Source organism: Mauremys mutica, chromosome 1 (assembly GCF_020497125.1).
Source record: "Mauremys mutica isolate MM-2020 ecotype Southern chromosome 1, ASM2049712v1, whole genome shotgun sequence".
Lineage (NCBI taxonomy): Eukaryota > Metazoa > Chordata > Testudines > Geoemydidae > Mauremys > Mauremys mutica.
The window spans coordinates 51,747,846-51,768,964 of NC_059072.1; the positions used below are offsets into that span (position 1 = coordinate 51,747,846).

The following is a 21,119-nucleotide window of genomic DNA, read 5'->3' on the forward strand; positions in this document are numbered from 1 at the left end:
GAATAAATTGTCAGTATGAATATTTTTAAATGTAATAAGTGAGCCTGGGCCGTATTTGTATTATGATGTCTCCTTCTCAAAAAACAAACACAAGACAGTGGCAAAAATCAGGTTTAAAATGGTAATTATGATTGTTGCTATATTTTCTAGGTAAGTATTAGCCTCTAGACATGAATGGAAAATTCATCTTGTCATTGTATTTAATGCAAATAGTTAGTACTGGAAACCTTCTCTACCGAAATACATGCATTATGCATAAAGAAATAGTGGTAACAAATGGAACTGGTAAAAACCAAATGAAAAAATCAGCTGATGCAAACCTTAGCAAAAGCTGTATTTTTTTATAGCATGATTTGTAGATTGAACAGATTTTAGCAATGGAGTATTTTAAGAGAGGAATGAGACATAATTATGTTGTCTTTTTTATAATATCAGTTAGTGTCCAATGTCTGATATAACTTATACTTTATGCTGACTTTAATTCAGTGGTTCTCAAACTTTTATATTGGTGACCCCTTTCACTCAGCAAGCCTATCAGTGTGACCCCCCCCTTATAAATTAAAAACACAGTTTTTTATATTTAACACAGTTATAAATGCTGGAGGTGAAGCGGGGTTTTGTGGTGGAGGCTGACAGCGCATGACCCACCACATAATAACCTCGTGACCCTCTGAGGTGTCACAACCCCCAGTTTGAGAACCCCTGCTTTAATTAGTTCTTTTAGCGAAAGTGTTATCTCTCATTATGGGAGTGATGACTTCTAGGTTCTGTTCCACTCACATTTATTTGTATTACTGTGGTGCCTAGATGCCCCAGGAATAGATCAGGACCCTGTTGTGGTAGATGCTGTACAAACACAGAACAAAAAGATGGTGTCTGCCCCAGAGAACTTACAATCTAAGATGAGAGACAACAGATGGATAGACACATAGATGGAAGAGTACAAGGAAATAATGAGATATTACTGACCAGAATGATATGCAGAGGTCTCAGTGCACTAGCAGCCTAACTGTAAAGTTTTTTTGTAGGCATCACAGCAAAGGCGAGATTTCAGGAGGGTTTATAAAGGAGAATAATGAGGTAGCTTTGTGGATGTTTACAGGGAGCTCCTCCCAAGTATGTGGGAGAAAGCATCAAGTAGCTTTTTTGAAAATTTAACAAATGGAGTGTGGATTCTGGCATCATTGGCCCATTGTAGGCAGAAGCTTACATCTCAATAGTGAATGAGAAATGATTGGTAAGGTGTGTGAAGGCATCCAGCTTATGTTTGATGCAATAGAAAAGGGGGAACCAGTGGAGGTATGCAGCAGCAGCATTCTGAATGGATATGAATGGGGGAAGAATTTGTAAAATTTAAATTTCCCAAGGCCAGAGAAAAGGATGTTTCACTAATTGAGTGTGAGATGATAATGTGGGTGACAGTTTAGCTTTGTGGATGGATAAGAGAGGCTGTATCTCAGATAGATTATGCAGAAAGAATTGGGCAGTATTTAGAGAGAGCCTGGATTTGAATACAGAGAGGTCTCTTATGGGCCAGACTGACATGCAGGATGGAGATATGGATCATGAACGGAGGCATTGGAGAGGGCTTGAGAGGAAGAGTGATTAGGAGCTCTGTTTTAACCATGTTACACTTGACCTGATGGTGAGACATCCATGAGGAGACATCCAAGAAACAGGCTGAGGTTTTAGTTTGGACAGAAGACTGCTCTGGAGTATAGAGCAAGGGGACCAAGTTGTCATAAGAACATAAGAATGGCCATAGGGGGTCAAACCAATTGTCCATCTAGCCCAGTATCCTGTCTTTGGACAGTGGCCAATGCCAGATGCTTCAAAGGGAATGAAAAGAACAGGGCATTTATCAGGTGATCCATTTCCCCCTATATCCAGTCCCAACATATGGTAGTCTGAGGCTTAGAGACACCCAGATTGCATCCTTGACCATGTTGGCTAGTAGCCATTGATGGACCTATCCTCCATGAATTTATCTAGTTCTTTTTTTGAACCCAGTTATACTTTTGGCCTGCATTACATCCCCTGGCAATGAGTTCCACAGGTTGACTGTGTTGTGTGAAGGAGTACTTCCTTTTGTTTGTTTTAAACCAGCTGCCTATTAATTTTATTGGGTGACTCCTGGTTCTTGTGTTATATAAATGAGTAAATAACACTTCCCTATTCAGTTTATCCATGCCATTCATGATTTTATAGATCGCCTATTCCCCCTTAGTCATCTCTTTTCCAAGCAGAAAAGTCCCAGTCTTCTTAATCTCTTCACATATGGAAGCTGTTCTATACCCTTAATCATTTTTGTTGCCTTTCTCTGTACTTTTTCCATTTCTAATGTATCTTCTTTGAGATGGGGCAACCAGAACCGCACACAGTATTCAAGGTGTGGGCGTGCCATGGATTTATATAGTTGCATAATGATATTTACTGTCTTATTATGTATCTCTTTCCTAATGGCTCCTAATATTCTATTCATTTTTTTTTTTACTGCCACTGCACATTGAGCAGATGTTTTCAGTAAACTACCTACAATGTCTCCAAGATCTCTTCCTTGAGTGGTAACAGCTAATTTAAACCCCATCATGTTATATGTATAGATGGGATTATGTTTTCTAATGTCCATTACTTTGTATTTATCAACATTGAATTTCATCTGCCATTTTCTTGTCTAGTCACTCAGTTTTGTGAGATCCCTTTGTAACTCTTTGCAGTCAGCTTCGGACTTAAATATCTTGAGTAATTTGTAATCATCTGCAAATGTTGCCACCTCACTGTTTACCTCTTTTTTTCAGATCATTTATAAATATGTTGAATAGCATTGGTCCCAATACAGATCCCTTGGGGATCACCGCTATTTAGCTCTCTCCAGTCTGAAAACTGATAATTTATTCCTACCCTTTGTTTTCTGTCTTTTAATCAGTTACTGATCCATGAAAGGACATTCCCTCTTATCCCATGACTGCTTAATGTGCGTAAGAGTCTTTGGTGAGGGACCTTGTAACAGGCTTTCTGAAAGTCCAGGTACACTATATCCACTGGATCATCCTGGTATATGTTTGTTGACCCCCTCAAAGAATTCTAATAGATTGATGAGGCATGATTTCCCTTTACAAAAGGGACTCTTCCCCAGGAAATGGTGTTAATCTGTGTGTCAGCACAAAGTTGAATTTGTGTTTGTGGATGAGATTACCCAGAGATAACGTGTAGCGAGAGAAGAGAAGGGGATCAAGGATTCAACCTTGTGGAACTTGAACAGAAAATTGGAGGAGAGATGAGGTTGATCCTCCACAGGTCACTCTGAAGGAATGATTAGAGAAGTAGGAGGAGAACCAGGAGAGGACACCATAAAGGAAACTGAGACATGACAAGATTTCAATAAGAGCATAGTCAACAGTTTTGAAAGTGTCCAACAGGTTAAGGAAAATGAGGATGGAGTACTGGTTCTGAGTTTTGGCTAGGAGGAGGTAATTAAAGACTTTGGGAGTTTCAGTGGAGTGCAAGGGGCAGAAGCTGTGTAGGAGGGGGCCTAGAATAGAATTGGAGGATAGGATCTCCAGACAGTGATTTAAACAATGCGTTCACATACTTGCTGTATGACCTTGGGCAAGCCACTTATTCCTTCTCTGTTGCACTTTCCCCATCTGTAAAATATATATTACACTTAATAGGCAAAAATCTTTCTGAAGGTTATTTAAGGTTTGGAAATCTGTAGCTAAGTTTCAAACTACAACTTAACTCTTTCTATGACGGTCTGGCCCTTGCCTATGTACCTCAGATTCCATTAGCATTCCACATATCAGTGGAACAGATTCTCTCTCTTCTGTTGTTGTTTCTTAGGCCTTGTCCACACTACACAGTTTTGTCAACAAAAGTTGGCTTTTATCAACAGAACGGTGGTGTACATGCTGTGATGCTCCTCCCACCAATGTAACTCCCCTACAACGACAGAATAAAATGACCTCGATGAGTGGCATAGAGCTTTTTGCAATGAAGTTAATGACACAGCATCAGTGTAGATACTGCACTTGCTTATCTCACCCTGATTGGCCGCCAGGAGGTGTCCCACAATGCCCATCCTGATCGCTCTGGTCAGCAGTTTGAAATCTGCTGCCCAGAAGGTACACAGATATGCACCTTTCCCCCATTTAAAGGCCTCTTTCTGTTTGCTCGGCATGTACAGTTCAGACAGCATCTTCCCTGCTCACCATGCTGGCTTTCTGCAGCAAACGCTTTCCCACATGGAGCATATCAGTGCTGTTGGATCTGCCGAGTCTATGGGGAAAGGAGGCTGTGCAGTTCCCGCTTCGCTTCAGCTGTAGGAACTTTTGATACCTATGAGCTTATTGCAAGTGACATGCAGGAGAAGGGTTATGAGAGGGATATGCAGGAGTGCCAGGCTAAGATCAAGGAGCTGACACAGGCATACCAGATGGCAAGACAGGCCAACCATTGCTCTGGTGTGGTGTCAAAAACATGCTGTTTCTATAACGAGCTGCATGCCATCCTCAGTGGTGACCCCACCTCCACCACCAAGAGTTCCATGCATACTTTGGGGGGCTGGAGGCAGCAGCTAGTGCATTCAACCCTGAGGACGAAGTGGTGGACGAGGAAGTGGAGCTGTAGAATGATGTGGAGCACACAACAGGGTTTTTTGGTTGTGCGGCGAGTCAGGATCTCTTTTCTACTCCAGAGGGATCTAGCCAGTTCCAGCACTTTGGCATGCAGTATGCAGGAGAGGGGAGCTCTGGTAAATTGCTCATTTTGCTTTGATACTGCACGGTGAGAGGAGATTGAGCTCTCATGTAGTTTATGTGGTAGAGGAGGGATAAGGGACAGAAAGTAACAGAGCCTGTCCATCTATGTAGTGGGGCCACAGCAGAAAATTTGTTAATGTACATGGGTATGTCCCTGGAATCCTCCATTGTGATTTCTAGGAAACTTTCCTGTAGGTTTTCTGCAATCCTCTTCCAAAGGTTCCTTGGCAGAGCTGCCTTGTTTTCCTTCCACTGTAGGAAACTTTGCTGCACCACCTGGTAATTATTTCTGCAGGGACCAGAGCGGCACACAGGAAAGCAGCATTCAGAGCCAGTCTGAAACCATACACAGGCAGGAGTTGCATCCTGAGTTACCCATAGGAATGAGATATCTGGTTCAATTACCTTAGCCTGTGGAAAAGGGTACCAATATTCATAATAGTCTCCCTAGCCGCTTGTAGTAACCCCCTTCACAAACCATCCTTTGTCCCTTCTTGCCCATTGCCTCTTGCCACCCCCTCCTTCCCTGAACTCACCATATTTGGGACTCTCACCAACTTGTGTGCTAGCCGAGGGTCAGCAAGAAAGCTCTGTGTAACTTTTGTGACTCATGGCCGTGAGCGCACTCACAATACTCTCTGTTCATTATTTCTTTGGCTTCTGCAGATGCGCCTTTGAGGACTCTCCTCCACACTGGCGGAGCGCCTCTGTCAGATAAGGTGGCAAACCAGGATGAGTAAAGAGGATATGTTTTGCAAAGTGCTGAAGTCATCAAATGCATCACATAGTGAAACAAAAGCATGGAGGGAGACAATTAATGAAAGACTGAGTCTGGATAGCCTGGAAAGGATTTGGGGGCAGGAGTGGATTATAAAGCTCCTGGAAGACCAGACAGAGATGATGAAGTTCCTCATTACTCTGCAGTCTAAGTACATTCATGAATGACTTCCCCTATGGCCACTACAGAATTCCTATCCATACCCTCCTAAAACTCCTCCACTGCAGTCCTCGAGTGTTCCCTGTTTCTCACAGTACCCTGTGCATTCAAATGGTTAGGAACTGGTTTCCCAACGAAAGCTGGAGTTACACACAGCTGTGACAGCCCTAACCATGAGACTGTTCCTTATTGTCATGTCCCGTTTCACCAGAATTTTGGGTTTTGTCCTGTTATTAAACTTGTCTTTGAAATAAAATGAATATTTCTTTGTGACATGCATACATCAGTAAGTATTATCATTGAAACACGGTGGCTATAAGTAGGAATATTTGCTCACTAAAATTAACGCTCAGGAAGCAACCACTACAGGAGTAATTCAACGCTGCAAGTAATCATTGCCTGGCTGAATGCATAACATAAAGACACATTACGGGGAATCATTATCAAAATTCTCCTTTAAAGCCTCCATGTTTTGAATAGCCTCCTGCTGCACTCCTCTAGTTGCCCTTGTATTTGGCTGCTCAAAAACAGCAGCCAGCCGTTCACCCTGGGGAAACTTTTCCCCCTTTGCTTTGCAAATATTATGCAGAGCACAGCAAGCCACAATGATCATTGGAATATTTTCCTCATTGAGGTCTAACCAGCCAAAAAGACAGCACCAGCGACCTTTTAATTGGCCAAAGGAACTTTCAGTGGTCATTCAGCACCTGTTGTTGAAGCGCTCATGGCTGCTGTTTAGGTTTGTGGTGTAAGGCATCATGAGCCACAGGAGCAAAGAATAGGCAGGGTATGCAAGGATCACTATGAGCATTTGCACATACCCCATTGGAATTGGCTGGTCTAGAAAGAAAGCCTCAGCATGCAGCTTTCTATACAGTCCAGTATTCTGAAAGCTGCATGCGTTATGCACCTTCCCTGACCACCCTGCATTCATGTCAGTGAAACTGCCCTGCAAGACCATGGAGAAGTAGCCCTTTTGGTTGATGTACTCCATCGCAAGATGATCAGGGGCCAAAATTTGGATATTGTGCACATCCCATTCATACTGCTGGCAGACTTCAGGCACTTGGATGTTGGTTTCAATTTCAGGTGGCCAGGTTCCAGAACTGCCCAGAGATTGTCCCACTAGGCAACAAGAATCCCCAAAGTCCCTTCGGATCTGCGGGAGGGGAATAGTGATCAATAGTTCACCATATCCATTAAAGATAGGACAAGAAGTAATTTGCTTAATCTGCAGCAAGGCAGATTTAGGTTATATATTAGGAAAATCTTTCTAACTATAAGGATAATGAAGCTCTGGAATAGGCTTCCAAGGAAGGCTATGGAATCCCTGTCATTGGATATGTTTTTTCAGACACATACCTGTTAGGGCTAGTCTAGATTTACTTGGTTCAGGGGGCTGGACTAGATGACTTCTCGAGGTCCCTTGCAGCCCAACATTTCTTAATATTCTATAGTTGTTGTCTCTAGAGACAGCATTAAGAGAGTGGTCTGATTGAAGGATTGGTTTTATGTGAGTAGTAGGTGGAGATCTAAGGGACTTTGGGAACTGCTGAGTTAGAGCATATCTTTCAGAAAGTTATCCAATGTTGAGTTAAAGATTTCAAATAACAGAGACTCCAGACTCTGCCTTTCATTAAGGGTTCCTTCCTGTGCAGTTTATATTAATATTATGAGTATTGTATTAGATTTGTTTCACATGCAACTAAAAAGTTTACCTTATAGTTCTAGCATGTCCTTGTTTATCTGTATGGCCATTTCTCATTATTTCATGATAACATTAGTTGTATAAATCTGACATTTGTTGAATGGCAGGGGAGCTACTGTGAAAAAGAATCTGGATTTGAAGATGGTAGAGAATAAATACTTAAATTGTACCTCACTCACAACAGAGATATGTAGCTTCAATGGTTAACAATGCATATCTTAAAGCAAATAAAAGCGACACCTTGTGAGCATATTTCTTGTGTCACATAGTGTTTTATATGTTTTGCTTTAAGGGACAAATTAGTGGCATTTTGAGACAGAACAATAACTTTGATGTTGCAAGAACTAGGGCAACTGTAATGAGAGAAGTGTGGTACTGCCATACAATCAGAAAGTATATTGTCAGCAAGCAAATGATAATAGCATCTTGTATGCCCAGAAGGCCTGCTGTGATATTTGTGTCTGCTTATGATCCCCTTTACCCTCAGAACAGTCTATTTTTAAATTGGTGCTGGATATGACCTTAGTAAAGAAATGCTGTTGGAACATATTTAAATGCATGATTGTGCATGCTGTGTTCTGCAGTGCTATAGGATGCTGACAACAAAGTTTTTTTGCCCCCCACACAGCAGATTTGTATTAGTGTGCACTTTTCCTGAGTTAAGACGTATCTGCTTAACATTAAATGTGAAAACTTTAATTAAAAATTATGTTCCATATCCTTAATCAAGTAATATTTTGGTTGAAACCTTGGTTGAATCATAGTTTCATCTTTTTAACAGTTTGATGGTCAGACAGTCCCGGGATTTCTGATTAAAAATAGGAAGATCTACGTATAATCAGAATATCAAATCATTTAATTTGTTGAAACTATATTTTTATGTTGATCCTTACTAGTGATACGATTTCTCTGTAATATTTGTGAAGAATGTAGATTATTTTAAGTCTAGAAAATTATCACTTCACAAGCAGACTCTTGAGAAAGAGAGGACTTAAGGGCTGTTGGCTATAGTTTGTGTATTTACTGTAACAAGTAAAAATAAATATTCTGTAAAGCTAGAAAATTATAAGAACAATAATCTTTTATGGCCTTCCTGTGGCCTTCTATGATGATTCAAAGCCTTTGAAGTATACTCTATATTATTGTGTGATATTTGATGTATTGATTAAATGTGTGCCAGAATTTTTAATAAATAGATACTACCACGTTAAATCTCATTCCTGTCCATGGTCAGTTGGTGTTTTCTGTGCATCAGTTGGTATGCAGGGATGGTAGCCCTGCAAGTGGCACACCTTATGGTAGGGGACACCTTAGTCCATATGCTTTTTAATGAACCTCCCAAGTGGGGTGGGTTCTAGACACTGTTTCCTTCTCTAACTTTTCTTAGGGTATGTCTACATTGAGGAAAATGCATCATGTTAGAAAATGTGTTAATGAACATGTTTAAACTAATATAGTGTTAAATATGATTTAGCACTAAGTATAGACAAGGAGAAATTGTGTTTTAAAAAGTGTTAACTGCTTGTGATCAGTCCTAGCGGAACACAACTTGTCCTTGTCTAGTTCAATGGTATTACATGTTTAACATTGCCATTACTTGATACATATTAGTTAACACATTTTTAGCATAGTAAGTTACCAGTGTAGATAAGACTTTAGCAATTATAGTGCTTGTGAAACAGTCCATACAGTCTGTATGAAATTCTACAAATCACAATCTATGGGTTTGTCTACAAGGTGTTACATCAACAATCAGCTAGCAGCTGAAGTGGAGTTTCTGTGGGAATTTGTTCTGCGAAGAGAGTGGTGATTTTGTGTTCTGACGGTGCAGTGATTTGTTCCAGGTGTGTGGCTTGCTTCGATGCTTGCTGGTATCCCTTAACAAGAGGGAAGTACTGACCTAGTTTGTCTAGCAAACATGAGAGCTGTGAATAGCTAGCAGCTAACTGGGGGCGTTTCTTTGGAAGTTTGTAAGTGGGAGATTTGCTAAGGGAAGTGGGGGGTAGAGGAATTTTTTTCTTTCTCTCTTCTTTCTTCCAGAAGGAGGGTCTAGGAAAACAATAACGGCTACTTAGGCAGCACCAGAAGTGACCCAAGGAGGAGAGGAGACAAAGAATATGGTAGGATACAGGAGCTGTGAGATGTACAGAGTTGACAACTTTGGTTGGATGAATTCCTGGAGATTTCATCACATGACATAATCTTTAATTAAAGATTAATCTTTAATTCCTGGAGACTCAAGGACAATCCCAGAGGGTTGGTGACCATAGATGTACATCATCCTTGAGTGGATTTCTGATAGAAGCTACCTATGCATGAAATGTGGCCCAATAGCACTCATGGTAGAGAATATTCAAGGATTAGCAGTACATGATGATGGAATTCAGACAAGGATTTGTAGGTATAATGCAGGTGAGGAGAGAGGAAGAGATACAGACAACTCAAAATTTGTGGACACTTCCCAAGGGAAAAAGGACCAGACTGCCAGAAGAGCAGGGTGATCCATGGACGAACGTGACCACAAGGACAAGGCAGAAGAAGAGACTAACTAGTGGTGGTGAAATCAAGTTCAGTAACATGTTTGCTGCAGAGGGGAATGAGGAGGCAATACAGGCAGAAGATGAGGTGGTGAGGAAGAAAAATAGGCACACCAGTCCCTGCAGAAGAGAAAAAGAGGTGATGGCAGTAGCCAGAGACCAGAGGTAAGGAAAAATGAGGGGACTGAACAGGGCACTGTGTGAGAGGACATAACACAGATTCATACCAACACCAGGAAGAGACAGATCTATGTGGTTGGGGACTCCATGCTCAGAAGAATTGATAGGAGAGTCACAGGACCAGATCCAGAGAACAGAAGAGTGTGCTATTTGCCAGATGTAGGGATGAACCAATAAGTGGTGGTGCCACTTTAGATTTGGTAATGGTGAGTAGTGAGGACCTCATAGAAGAACTGGTTGTTGAGGACAACCTTGGTTCAAGTGATCATGAGCTATTTCAGCTTAAACTAAATAGAAGGATAAACAAAAAAAGATCTTCAACTAGGGTCATTGATTTCAAAAGGATAAATTTAAAAAAAATAAGGGAATTAGGGAAGTGGACTGGACTGAAGAACTCAAAATCTGAATCTAGAGGAGGCTTGGAATTACTTTAAGTCAAAGTTGCAGAAACTATCTGAAGCCTGCATCCCAAGCAGGGGGAAAAATTCATTGGGAAGGGTTGCAGACCAAGCTGGATGAGCAAGCATCTCAAACAGGTGATTAAGAGAAAGCAGAAAGCCTAGAAGGAATGGAAGATGGAAGGGATCAGCAAGGAAAGTTACCTCTGGGAGATCAGAAAGGGTAGGGATAAAGTGAGGACTGCCAAAATCCAAGCAGAGTTGGATCTTGCAAAGGAAATTAAAACCAATAGTGAAAGGTTCTATAGCCACAGAAATAAAAAGAAAACAAGGAAAGGAGTGGGACCACTAGCAAACATGAGAGCTGTGATAGCTCCTACCATATTCTGCAGCTATGGTCATTGATTTCTAAGTACTGAGGATGGGGTGGAGATAATCTAGGCATGGCCCAACACTTAAACAAATACTTTGCCTCAGTTTAATGGCAGGCAGCAGCGTGCCATTAAAAATTCTGTCCAGCCCAGCCCGGCCTGCTCTTCTCCGCCCTCCGCTCCCTGCCCTTCCCCCCCGCCGCGGGGGCAGGGGACAGAAGCATAGGTGTGCGCATGGGGTGTGCCCAGGCACACCCTGATGCAGGGGTGAGCAAATGGCCATACTCTCCCAGCGCAGCAAGCCATGGGGTCTGCACTCCTGGGCCAGAGTGCCCGGCCAAGCACAGCAAGCCACCGGCCCCTCCCCTGCCTTCCCCTCTCCCCTGGAGTCATGCTGCTGTGCTTGCAGTGCTCTGAGGGGTGGGGCTGTGAGCTCCCGTGGGGCAGCATGTCTGGCTCTGCGCAGAGCAGAACATGCTCCTAGGAGCCTCATGGTAAGAGGGCCGGGGGGCGGGGTTTGGATAAGGGGTGGGGGCAGTCAGGGGACAGGGAGCGCAGGGTGGGTTGGATAGGGGGTGGGATCCTGGGCGGGGTGGTTGGGGGGGGTCTCTGGAGGGGGCAGTCAGGGAGCAGGGGGGGTTGAATGGGGCATGGGAATCCTGGGGTCTGTCAGGGGGCGGGGGTGGATAGGGGTCAGGAGACAGGGAGCAAGGGGAGTCCTGGGGGGAAAGTTAGGGTAGGGGGTCTCTGGAGGGGGTGGTCAGGGGACAAGGAGCTGGGGGGGGGTTGGATGAGTCGACAGTTCTGGGGCTGTCAAGAGGCAGGGGTGTGGAGAGGGGTTGTATGGGTCGGGAGTTCTGGGGGTCCTGTCGGGGTGGGGAGCGGTTGGATAGGCATGGGAGTCCTGGGGGTCTGTCTGGGGACGGGGTGGGTGGATAAGGGTCGGGGCAGTCAGGGGACAGGTAGGGGGTAGGTCCTAGGGGGGCAGTCAGGGGACAAGGAGCAGGGAGGCTTAGATAGGGGGTGGGGTCCTGGGGGGCTGTTAGGGGCAGGGGTCCCAGGAGGGGGTAGTCAGGGGACAAGGAGCGGGGGGGGGTTTGGGGGTTCCCCACCCTCACCCTGAGCACTAAATGGGAGTGCCTGCACCCCTCCCCCCACATTCCCACCTGCACCCATCGCACCAAATGGGAGCTGCCAAGGTAAGTGGCCCCAACCCTGAGCCCCCTCCCTCATTCTAGTTCCTGGCCAGACCCTTCACCCCCATCCCTGTGCTCAGTGCACTCCCACCCTCAGCTCTGTGCAGAGAGAGGAAGAGAATGGACCAGAACCAGGGAGAAGGTAGGTACCCACTGTATGTGGGTAGGGCCGGGACCCCAGACTGGCAGCGGGCTGAGCGGGTCCGGCAGCCAGGATCCCGGCTGGCAGGAGCCGGCAGATGGAACCCCTGAGTGGCAGTGGGCTGAGCTAGTCTGGAGTCCCGGCCGCTGGCCCCGCACAGCCAGCTGCCGGTCTGGGGTTCTGCCTGCCGGACCCTTGCCAGCTGGGGTCCCGGCTGCAGGCCCCGCTCAGCCCGCTGCCGGCCTAGGTGAACAGAACCCCAGACCAGCAGCGGGCTGAGTGGGCCGGCAGTGTAAGATCAACATTTTAACTTAATTTTAAATGAAGTTTTTAAACATTTTGAAAACCTTGTTTATTTTACAATACAACACTAGTTTAGTTATATAATATATAGACTTATAGAGAGAGACCTTCTAAAAAATATTAAAATGTATTACTGGCACATGAAATTTAAGTGAATAAATGAAGACATAGCACACCACTTCTGAAAGGTTGACGACCCCGATCTAATCTAACTGGATTTCAGTAAGGCATTTGATACAGTTCCACACGGGAAATTATTAGTTACATTGGAGAAGACAGGGGTTAATATGAGAATGGAAATGTGGATAAGGAACTGGTTAAAGGGAAGACTACAGTGGGTCATACTGATGTCTGAAACCGATTGCGGTTCGATAAACTTTGGTATTGGGAGAGGAAAAACCAGGCTGGACCAGAATTAAGTTTAAAGCCAAGTGGCTGCGTTTATTGGGGGGATAGTTACAACGTTGGCCGAGGAGGGGGGCAATTCTTAGCTGGGATGTTATTAAACAATACAAACACACCCAAAAATCATTAACAATACAAATCTGTACTGCTCACTGCTTCACACTGAGTAGGCAGACACACCAATTACACAAGATGGAAATCGGGTTCGTCAGAGCGGTGCCCGGTGCAACACAGAAAAAGAGACCCACAGGCCACTGCCTCAACCGCCTTTGCTTTCACACTAAGGTATTTACCCAGAGTGTGGTGCGGCTGCGATTGTGCAGATTCCACTCACACAGACCGCGGGGACAGAAACCCCTTGGTCAGCTAATCCTCAGGTGAAGACAGCACCTAGCACCAAACACTCCAGACAAAGACAGAGCAGTAACTCACACAACTTAAAACAGTCTATAGTTAACTATCTACTAAAACCCAGAACAACTATACAAACTAAACAACTGTGCAATTATGAGCTCAATAATTCAACTCTCATATACCGTATACACACTTGGTACCGAGTTAGGGAGGGGGAAAAAGAGAGGAAGCTAGGTAAGTAAACTGTCAGAAATTAGAAAGCAAATACTGCACTCCAGGCGCAGCTGACCAGCAGAACAGACACCAGAAGCATGATGAGCTGATAGAATGGATCCAAAACGATAAATCCAAAACGACAACGAATCCAAAACGACACGACACGAGCTAGCTATACCGGGAGGAGACCCTGGCTGAGAGGTTGATCAGGCCCTTCAGCTGACACGCGGACACTCCACAAAGATTTTGGGGGGAAACCTAGTTTTATTCGAAGAGTCTCACTCACTCGTGTCAGCATCTGATTGGTCCCTGGCTCCTACAACCTTCAGGCTCTGAACTGTTGCCCCCCACGCCAACAGGATCTGCACATGGCACACTGGCGTCTTTGCACAAGGCACTAGCCTGACCCCTAGATGACCAGGCGAAAAAGAGCGGGAAAATGCACACAGCACTAGAATGTTGCACACCGCACCTCAGGGTTGCACACGACACCACGGTGTTGCTGGGCAGAATTAGGTCTCTGCCCTCTCCTGTGGAACAAGGACCTGGTCCAAGATGGAGGCTGCCTTGTCCTTTTAGCAGAACAAGATGGCCGTGGACCGACAATTGGCCATACAGAGCCATAACTATGTATAGGGTTGCGAAAACTGAAAGGTGAACTGTCAGGCTGGAGTGAGGTTACTGGTGGAGTTCCTCAGGGATCGGTCTTGGGGCCAATCTTATTTAATATTTTTATTAATGACCTTGGCACCAAATGTGTGAGGATGCTAATAAAATCTGCAGATGACACAAAGTGGGGAGATATTGCCAGTACAGAGGAGGACTGGAATATCATACAAGAAGATATGGATGACCTTGAAAACTGGAGTAATAGAAATGGAATGAAATGTAATAGTGCAAAGTGCAAGGTTATGCACTTACAAACTAACAACAAGAATTTTTGCTATAAACTGGGGACTTATCAGTTGGAAGTGACAGAGGAAGAGAAAGACCTGAGTATATTTGTTGAACATAGGATGACTATGAGCTGCCAATGTGATGCAGCCATGAAAAAGGCTAATGCATTCCTATAATGCCTCAGGCAAGGTATTTCCAGTAGAGAGAGGGAAATATTAGTACTGTTATACAAGGCACTGGTGTGACCTCATTTGGAATACTGTGTGCAGTTCTGGTCTCCTATGTTGAAGAAAGATGAATTCAAACTAGAACAGGAGAAGAGAATGATGATCCAAGGAATGGAAATCCTACTTCATGAGAGCTTAGCTTGGCTTGTTTAGCCTAACCAAAAGAAGACTGAGGGGAGATATGATTGCTCTCTATAAAACCATCAGACGGATATATGCGAGGGAGGGAGAGGAGTTATTTAACTTAAGCGCCAATGTGGACACAAGAACAAATGGATATAAACTAGCCATCAAAAAGTTTAGGTTTGAAATTAGATGAAGGTTTCTAACCATCGGAGGAGTGAAGTTATGGAACAGCCTTCCAAGGGGAGCAGTGGGGACAAAAACCTAACAGGCTTCAAAACTGAGCTTGATAAGTTTATTGCAGGGATGGTATGATGGGACTGCCTAAAATGGCATGTAGCCGATCTGTGACTGCTAGCAGAAAATATCTCCAATGGCTGGTGATGGGACACTAGATGGGGAGAGCTCTGAGTTACTACAGAGAATCCTTTCCCAGCTATCTGGTTGGTGTGCCTTGCCCACATGCTCAGGGTCCAATTGATTTCCATCTTTGGGATCAGGAAGGAATTTCCCCCCAGCTCAGATTGGCAGAGAACCCAATGGTTTTTTGCTTTCCTTTGCAGCATGGGGGATGAGTCACTTGCAGGTTTAAACTAGTGTAAATGGTGGACTCTGTAACTTGACATCTTTAAATCATGATTTGAGGACTTCAGTAACTCAGCTAGAGGTCACTGGGTCTATTACAGAAGTGGGTGGACCAAGAGTCTGTGCTTGCAATGTGCTGGAAGTTAGACTAGATGATTATGAATGGTTTATGAAGTGTGGACATGATGCTGAAAAGGATCCGGATGGAAGTAGGGAAAAATTAACTGTTTGTGCTGCATGTTGGGATGAATGACACCGCTATAGTCCCACTGGAATGGATCAAGGATGACTACACTTGGCTGGGTAAGATGCTTAAAGACTTCTGGTCCCTAGAGAAGGAGGGTGAAGGTGTAAAAAAAATAAAAATAAAAAATCAACAGGTACCTCAAGAATTGGTGCTGTGGGGCTGTTTTTGGGATGATTGACTATTTGGATTCATTCACAGAAAGAAAACTTCTCTTGACTGGTGGACTCCACTGGAATGATTGGAATGATTGATAAGGGCATTAAACTAGGAAATGAGGGGAGAAGCATATGTGGGGCAGGTCACTTGCCAGTATTATCTGGGTATATCTCACTTAATCATTGCCCTGCCATTACAGGGGCCTTGGGCATTGGCATGCCTTGTTCTCTCCCTATGACCCTTTATAATAGTGTAATCTCCTTTGGACTGTAATACTTCGGTCCAATTTTGGTTGTTAGGTTTAATGTGCAGGTGTTGGTGGCCTGTGATAGACAGTAGGTCAGTGTAGATGACCTGATTGTCCCTTCTGGCCTTAAACTCTATGATGTCATGTTAGAACGCAGCCATAATGAGTCACGTTAAAAAATGAATTTAAGCATGAGCATTTGTACCTATATTGAGTGATAAATTATGTTTAAATTTGAGTCAGCTACCATGTGTCAAAACTGAGTTCAGACATGATGTAATTCTCAATTGTAGACAAGCCCATAGACTCAGGTGGTTTAATTTAAAACAAGAACGATAAGAATAGAGGAGAAGGTCAGAGGAAAACCAAAAAAAACCCTGCTTGCATAACAGGAATTCTGAATCTCTGCTAATCTCACCTAGGTTCCCTTTAGGATTAGTAACAGTGACTTTAAAAACAGCCACTTTACATTTCTGTACCACACTTGCCCCTTTCACCCAGTCTGTTCTCAGCACAGTAGCTATTGGCCCTTATTTCTGTTAAATCCCTCTTTCCTGCAGCACCCACCCACTGTCTAGCTATAGAGATTTTCTCAGTTTTCTCCCTCAAAAGCTGGTTGCCCCCATGAAAATCCAGGAAGTTCTGATTCAAAATAGTCACTGTTCCTTTGTTATTGTTTGAGAAATTAACATTATTTGTTGATTGGTATGTTTATAGCCTTTTTCTAGTTGGTTTTCTAGTGTGGTTGAAGATCAGGCGCAAACAAAATAAAATCTGTAAAACGTATGAATGAAGTTAAATTTATTTGAAAATGTTTTTCTCTTGTAAAGGCTCTTTTTTGTTGGACTAAGGATTTAAATAGGGGTTGTAGCTATATGCAAGACAACTCAGCAGGGTTTTTCAGTTCACAGAATTTGCTAATACAGCAACAGTTAAATGACAAGGGAAATTTAAAGTTGAAGGGACTTCCTCTCATGATTTGTAAAAGCTCTCTTGGGGTATTGTTCGAGAAATTTCTGCCAGTAATCATATATTTACTTGTAACCCTTCTGCCGGGCCGAAACGATAGCAGCAAGGGCCGGGTTCAATACATAGGGGTCCCTTCCCCACAACATAATGCAAAACCAGCTCGAGCCCCCACCCAGTGACCTGGGAAAATCTTACACTCACCCCTGGGCGCCTCGAAGAGGCAATACTTCCCCTCTCGCAAGCACAGAGTCTTGGTGTAGCAGAAATGGTTTAATTACATGACAAACAACAAGCATTAAACTGGGAAAATACCTCAGCTAGAGTTCATAGGTCAAACCGTGAGCAAAGACCCACTCCAGCAAATTGGGCCATGTCCTTCTCTCGGGGCCCTTGAGTCCAGCAACCCCCAAATCACCCACAGTCCCAAAAGTCCCACAATCCAAAAGTCTCTGTCCCGGGTCAGTGCGGCCCCAGAGCTCAAGAGTCTCTCTGCAGAGGTCCCCCTCCCCAGCCTGGGTAGAAAAGAGGCACCTTACGTGGTTTCGGGGCCAACTGGCCTGCCTCTTCGTGGGGTTCTGCTTCCACTAGTCGTCCCCGCGAACAGCTCAGCTCCGCTTGCTCTGTGGGCTGCTCCGCTCTGCCAGCTGCTCTGGTCCACCAGCTGTCCTGTGAGCCACTCCAGCCGTCCTCGCGAGCTGCTTGGCTCCACTCACCCAGTGGCTGCACAAACTGCTCCACTCTGCTCTGCCAGCTGCTTTGCTCCACAGTATGGCTTCAGGCTCCCCCACTCATTAGCACAGTACTCAGTGCTCTCAGCTCAGCAAGTCCAGCTCTTCAGTGATTTCAGCTCTTAGTGATTCCAGCTCTTAGTAGGAGAGCCCCAGTACCAGTGAATTCAGCTCAGTAACCTGCATTTAGATTCTTAAGGGAATCAAAAATTAACTCTGACATTCCACAGTGGAGAGAGGCACAGGTGGAACTGGTGTTTCTGGCTCACACAAAGAGCCTGCACCACCAAGTACAGATCTCTGTCCCCAGCCTCTCTCCTTTCAATGGGTTTTGGAACCCATGTGCCCCATCTAGCAAGCGCTATCCAGCTGACAATGAAACCCCCCATCACCAGACAATTTTGTAGTTCCCCATTTACCCAATCAGGTTCCCCATTTACCCAATCATTCCTCCTGCCCCAATAACCACGAAATTGGGGCTCCCACAGCTGTGAAAATAACCATCCCATGCTGCTTTGCGGTATGCTAAGTGGGGTGGGAGTGCCCATGCAAATAACCGAAATACCCATGCAACACTTTCCGCACTCCCCATAATTTACCACCAGATGTCAGGGTGGGGCTCATCCTGACTCTGCTTACATCCTCATAATGCATTGCTTGAGTGTTACTATATTCAGCTGTATACTGTTTGCTAGAGCCCTTGAGGTAGTACGTTGCACCAACAAATATATTCTCTAGGTACTTGTGCCATTGTTAGCAATCATATGTGACAGCCATCGGCATTCATAAAACATACAGTGAGCATTTAATCTTCTGATTAGTACAAAGTATTACTTTAGGCTAGAGACATGCCATCTGGGTATCCTTAATCTATTAGTTTTAGTCCTGTTTTGTGTGATATCTTCATGCCATTGCAACTGTTACTGTGTCACAGGTTTAGTAAAAGTACTAAGCTTTGTTTTCCAGTCTTGCAGAATCACATGGCTGCAGTTGACAGGATAGAACGGAATTAAAATAAACACATACAAATGAATAATGTGCCATTAATTTTTTGTAGTAAGCTGTATCTTCAGGAAGATAAGGCTAGTGTAGTCTATTTTGGGAATATTTTAATGTGGATAGCTTAACTCTTTTCTTCCCCTTTAAAAAGCTGTGAAAGTTATGTACTCTGTAACTGGCATGATAGCGAGTTACTTTGTCAACACACGAGACACCTGAGTTTGAAAGTGACTTCAAGATTTTGATCTTGTGCCCAATGGGGGCAAAAATGTGGCATCTCTGTGGTATGAGCACTACAATGATGCAAAATGATTCTTATGTTGATCAGCTACATTGGGAACTTATATTTCAACATTATGGGTCAGATGCTCAGCTGGTGTAAATTGGTGAGGTTCTGTTGAAATCAGTGGAGAAATATTGATTTCCACCAGCTTGACTGTCTATCCCTAAGTCCAGTGGCACCGGAACATTTTTAATAGTGTGGGTGCTGAAAGCCACACCTCTTACCCCTGATCGCCCCCTCTCCTCTTCAAGCTGGGACTGGGAGCAGGGCTGTGTCTCTGGGAGGGGGGACCCAGACGGGTAAAGGGGCCGAGGCTGAGGACATAGTTGGGGGCTGGTATGGGGCCTGGGGTGGAGCCCTGGGTGCGGAGCGGCAGTCTGGACCCTAGGCGCGGGGCCATCAGCAGAGATTTGGGTGCCAGGTGGCAGCCGGGACCCTGGGTGGGTGACTGGGGGCCAGGACCCTGCATATGGGGCTGGGAGTGGAGCCCTGCATAAAACCTGGAGGTGCTGCAGTGCACCCGTACTTCTTATGCCTAAATCCTCCAGTCAACTCACTGTAGCTTCACTGGTCATAAAAACACGTTAAATCTCAAACAGTATTCTGTTACAACATAAAACATTAACATAAGTCTTTTCAGTGATTAAGAATATAATCAACCAAAACTTGGTAGATGCTGGATTGAAATATGATCATACAAAATGCTAAGTTCTAGTATTGTTAGGATTGTGATATCTGCTGACAAATACAAGGTTCCTTTGGTATGCATGCTAATTTGGATAATGCTTATTATACGTATATAGCAAATGCAGTCTAACCCTTCATTCTGAACCAGTAATAGGGTATTACTTCTTAAAAATGAAAGGCTAGACTGAGTTTGTTATATACATATAACAAACAATACAATAGCTTATTCGGTAAATATTCAGTTTTTATACACATACAGTTCATATCCTGAAGCATTTACTTGTCATGCAGTATCAGAATGGGTCCAAAATCTCACTGTTGTCCATCATGTAAGGACTTATATATGTACACATTATAAAATCATTCACTGCATATTTCCAGTATTTCGTAGGAGTAACCTTCCTTTGCCTGTAAGTCATACCATCTAAATGTGGGAGTCCCAGGTGTGAAATGCTTTGCATTTATAAGGTTGATACTTATTGGTGTCTACAAAGGTCATCTTGCTTTGTGACAAGACAGATAGCTTGTGGGGAGGGGGAAACAAATTAGGAGAAACTTTTTAGTATTCCTTTCTCTTAGGGCTAAATCGAGTATAGTTTTAGCATAGTTTATAATCAAAACATTTTAAACAGTTAAAGCAGAAATGTTAAGTAAATTTATTTGTATTTGTTTTGCTGTTTATCAAATGTATCAAAATGCAGGGTGACTCGATTTAATCATGGATTTCTACATAAAAGTGCGTTTTTGTTGGTTGTTATAACCTTAATACATATTCTTCACAACTCAGAGATAGATGTAGGTTTCATTTTTTAGAAGGTATACACTATACATTTTTAAAGTGATTTATTTTGAAAACTTTTCAGATTAGTTTTACAGCTATATCAGAAAATGAATGATTGTTTGGTTATTTCATTTACCAAAGGTAATTGAAGCAGATATTTATGAAGACATTGGGAGGTGAACTATCTCCAATTCAACAGGTTAATCATTAATATTTGGAGGATTTTCTTGCCATGCTGTATTAGGAGGATAATATCACCAGACAGACATTTAAATAGTTTTATTTAACTAAAACAACAACGTTTTGTATTCTGGATTTTTTTCTTCAATGACAAACATATAAATATTTTAACAAAACAAGCATATGAATTTTTTTATTTAGTTAAACATTCAAGCTTTTTAAAATCAGGTTTGTTTTAGTTAATTTTTTTTAAATTAAAATAGTTAATTTTTTTTATTAAATTCATTTAAATCATCTATGTCAGCCAGGTCAACATGAGAAACTTAAAATATTGGCCTCTAAGCTAACTCAGTCGTCTTCATCTTCATTTTCCTGTTTTGTTCATAATCTGGAAAAGAAAAACAAGCTTTCCTGCTTTTTCAGGTCTCAAATGATTTCTCAATTTGGAATGTATTAGTCCAAAGGAAGAAAATATTCTTTCTACACCAGTAGAAGAAGCTACT

The 21,119-nt window shown here is 43.4% G+C and overlaps 1 protein-coding gene across 7 annotated transcripts in view; it reads left to right on the forward strand.

Annotated features, from left to right (window-relative positions):
• The window catches only part of IMMP2L (inner mitochondrial membrane peptidase subunit 2), an 861,474-nt gene that overhangs the window by 68,841 nt on the left and 771,514 nt on the right, over positions 1-21,119 (forward strand). The window contains exon 4 of one of the 7 annotated variants that reach the window (XM_044993007.1): positions 5,427-5,893. The exons of the other annotated variants lie outside the window; for them this stretch is intronic. Within the exon in view, the coding sequence (XP_044848942.1) occupies positions 5,427-5,478 (52 nt within the window). The 3' untranslated portion in view covers positions 5,479-5,893. Of the gene's footprint in view, positions 1-5,426; positions 5,894-21,119 lie in introns of those variants that run through there. 7 annotated transcript variants of the gene reach the window in all.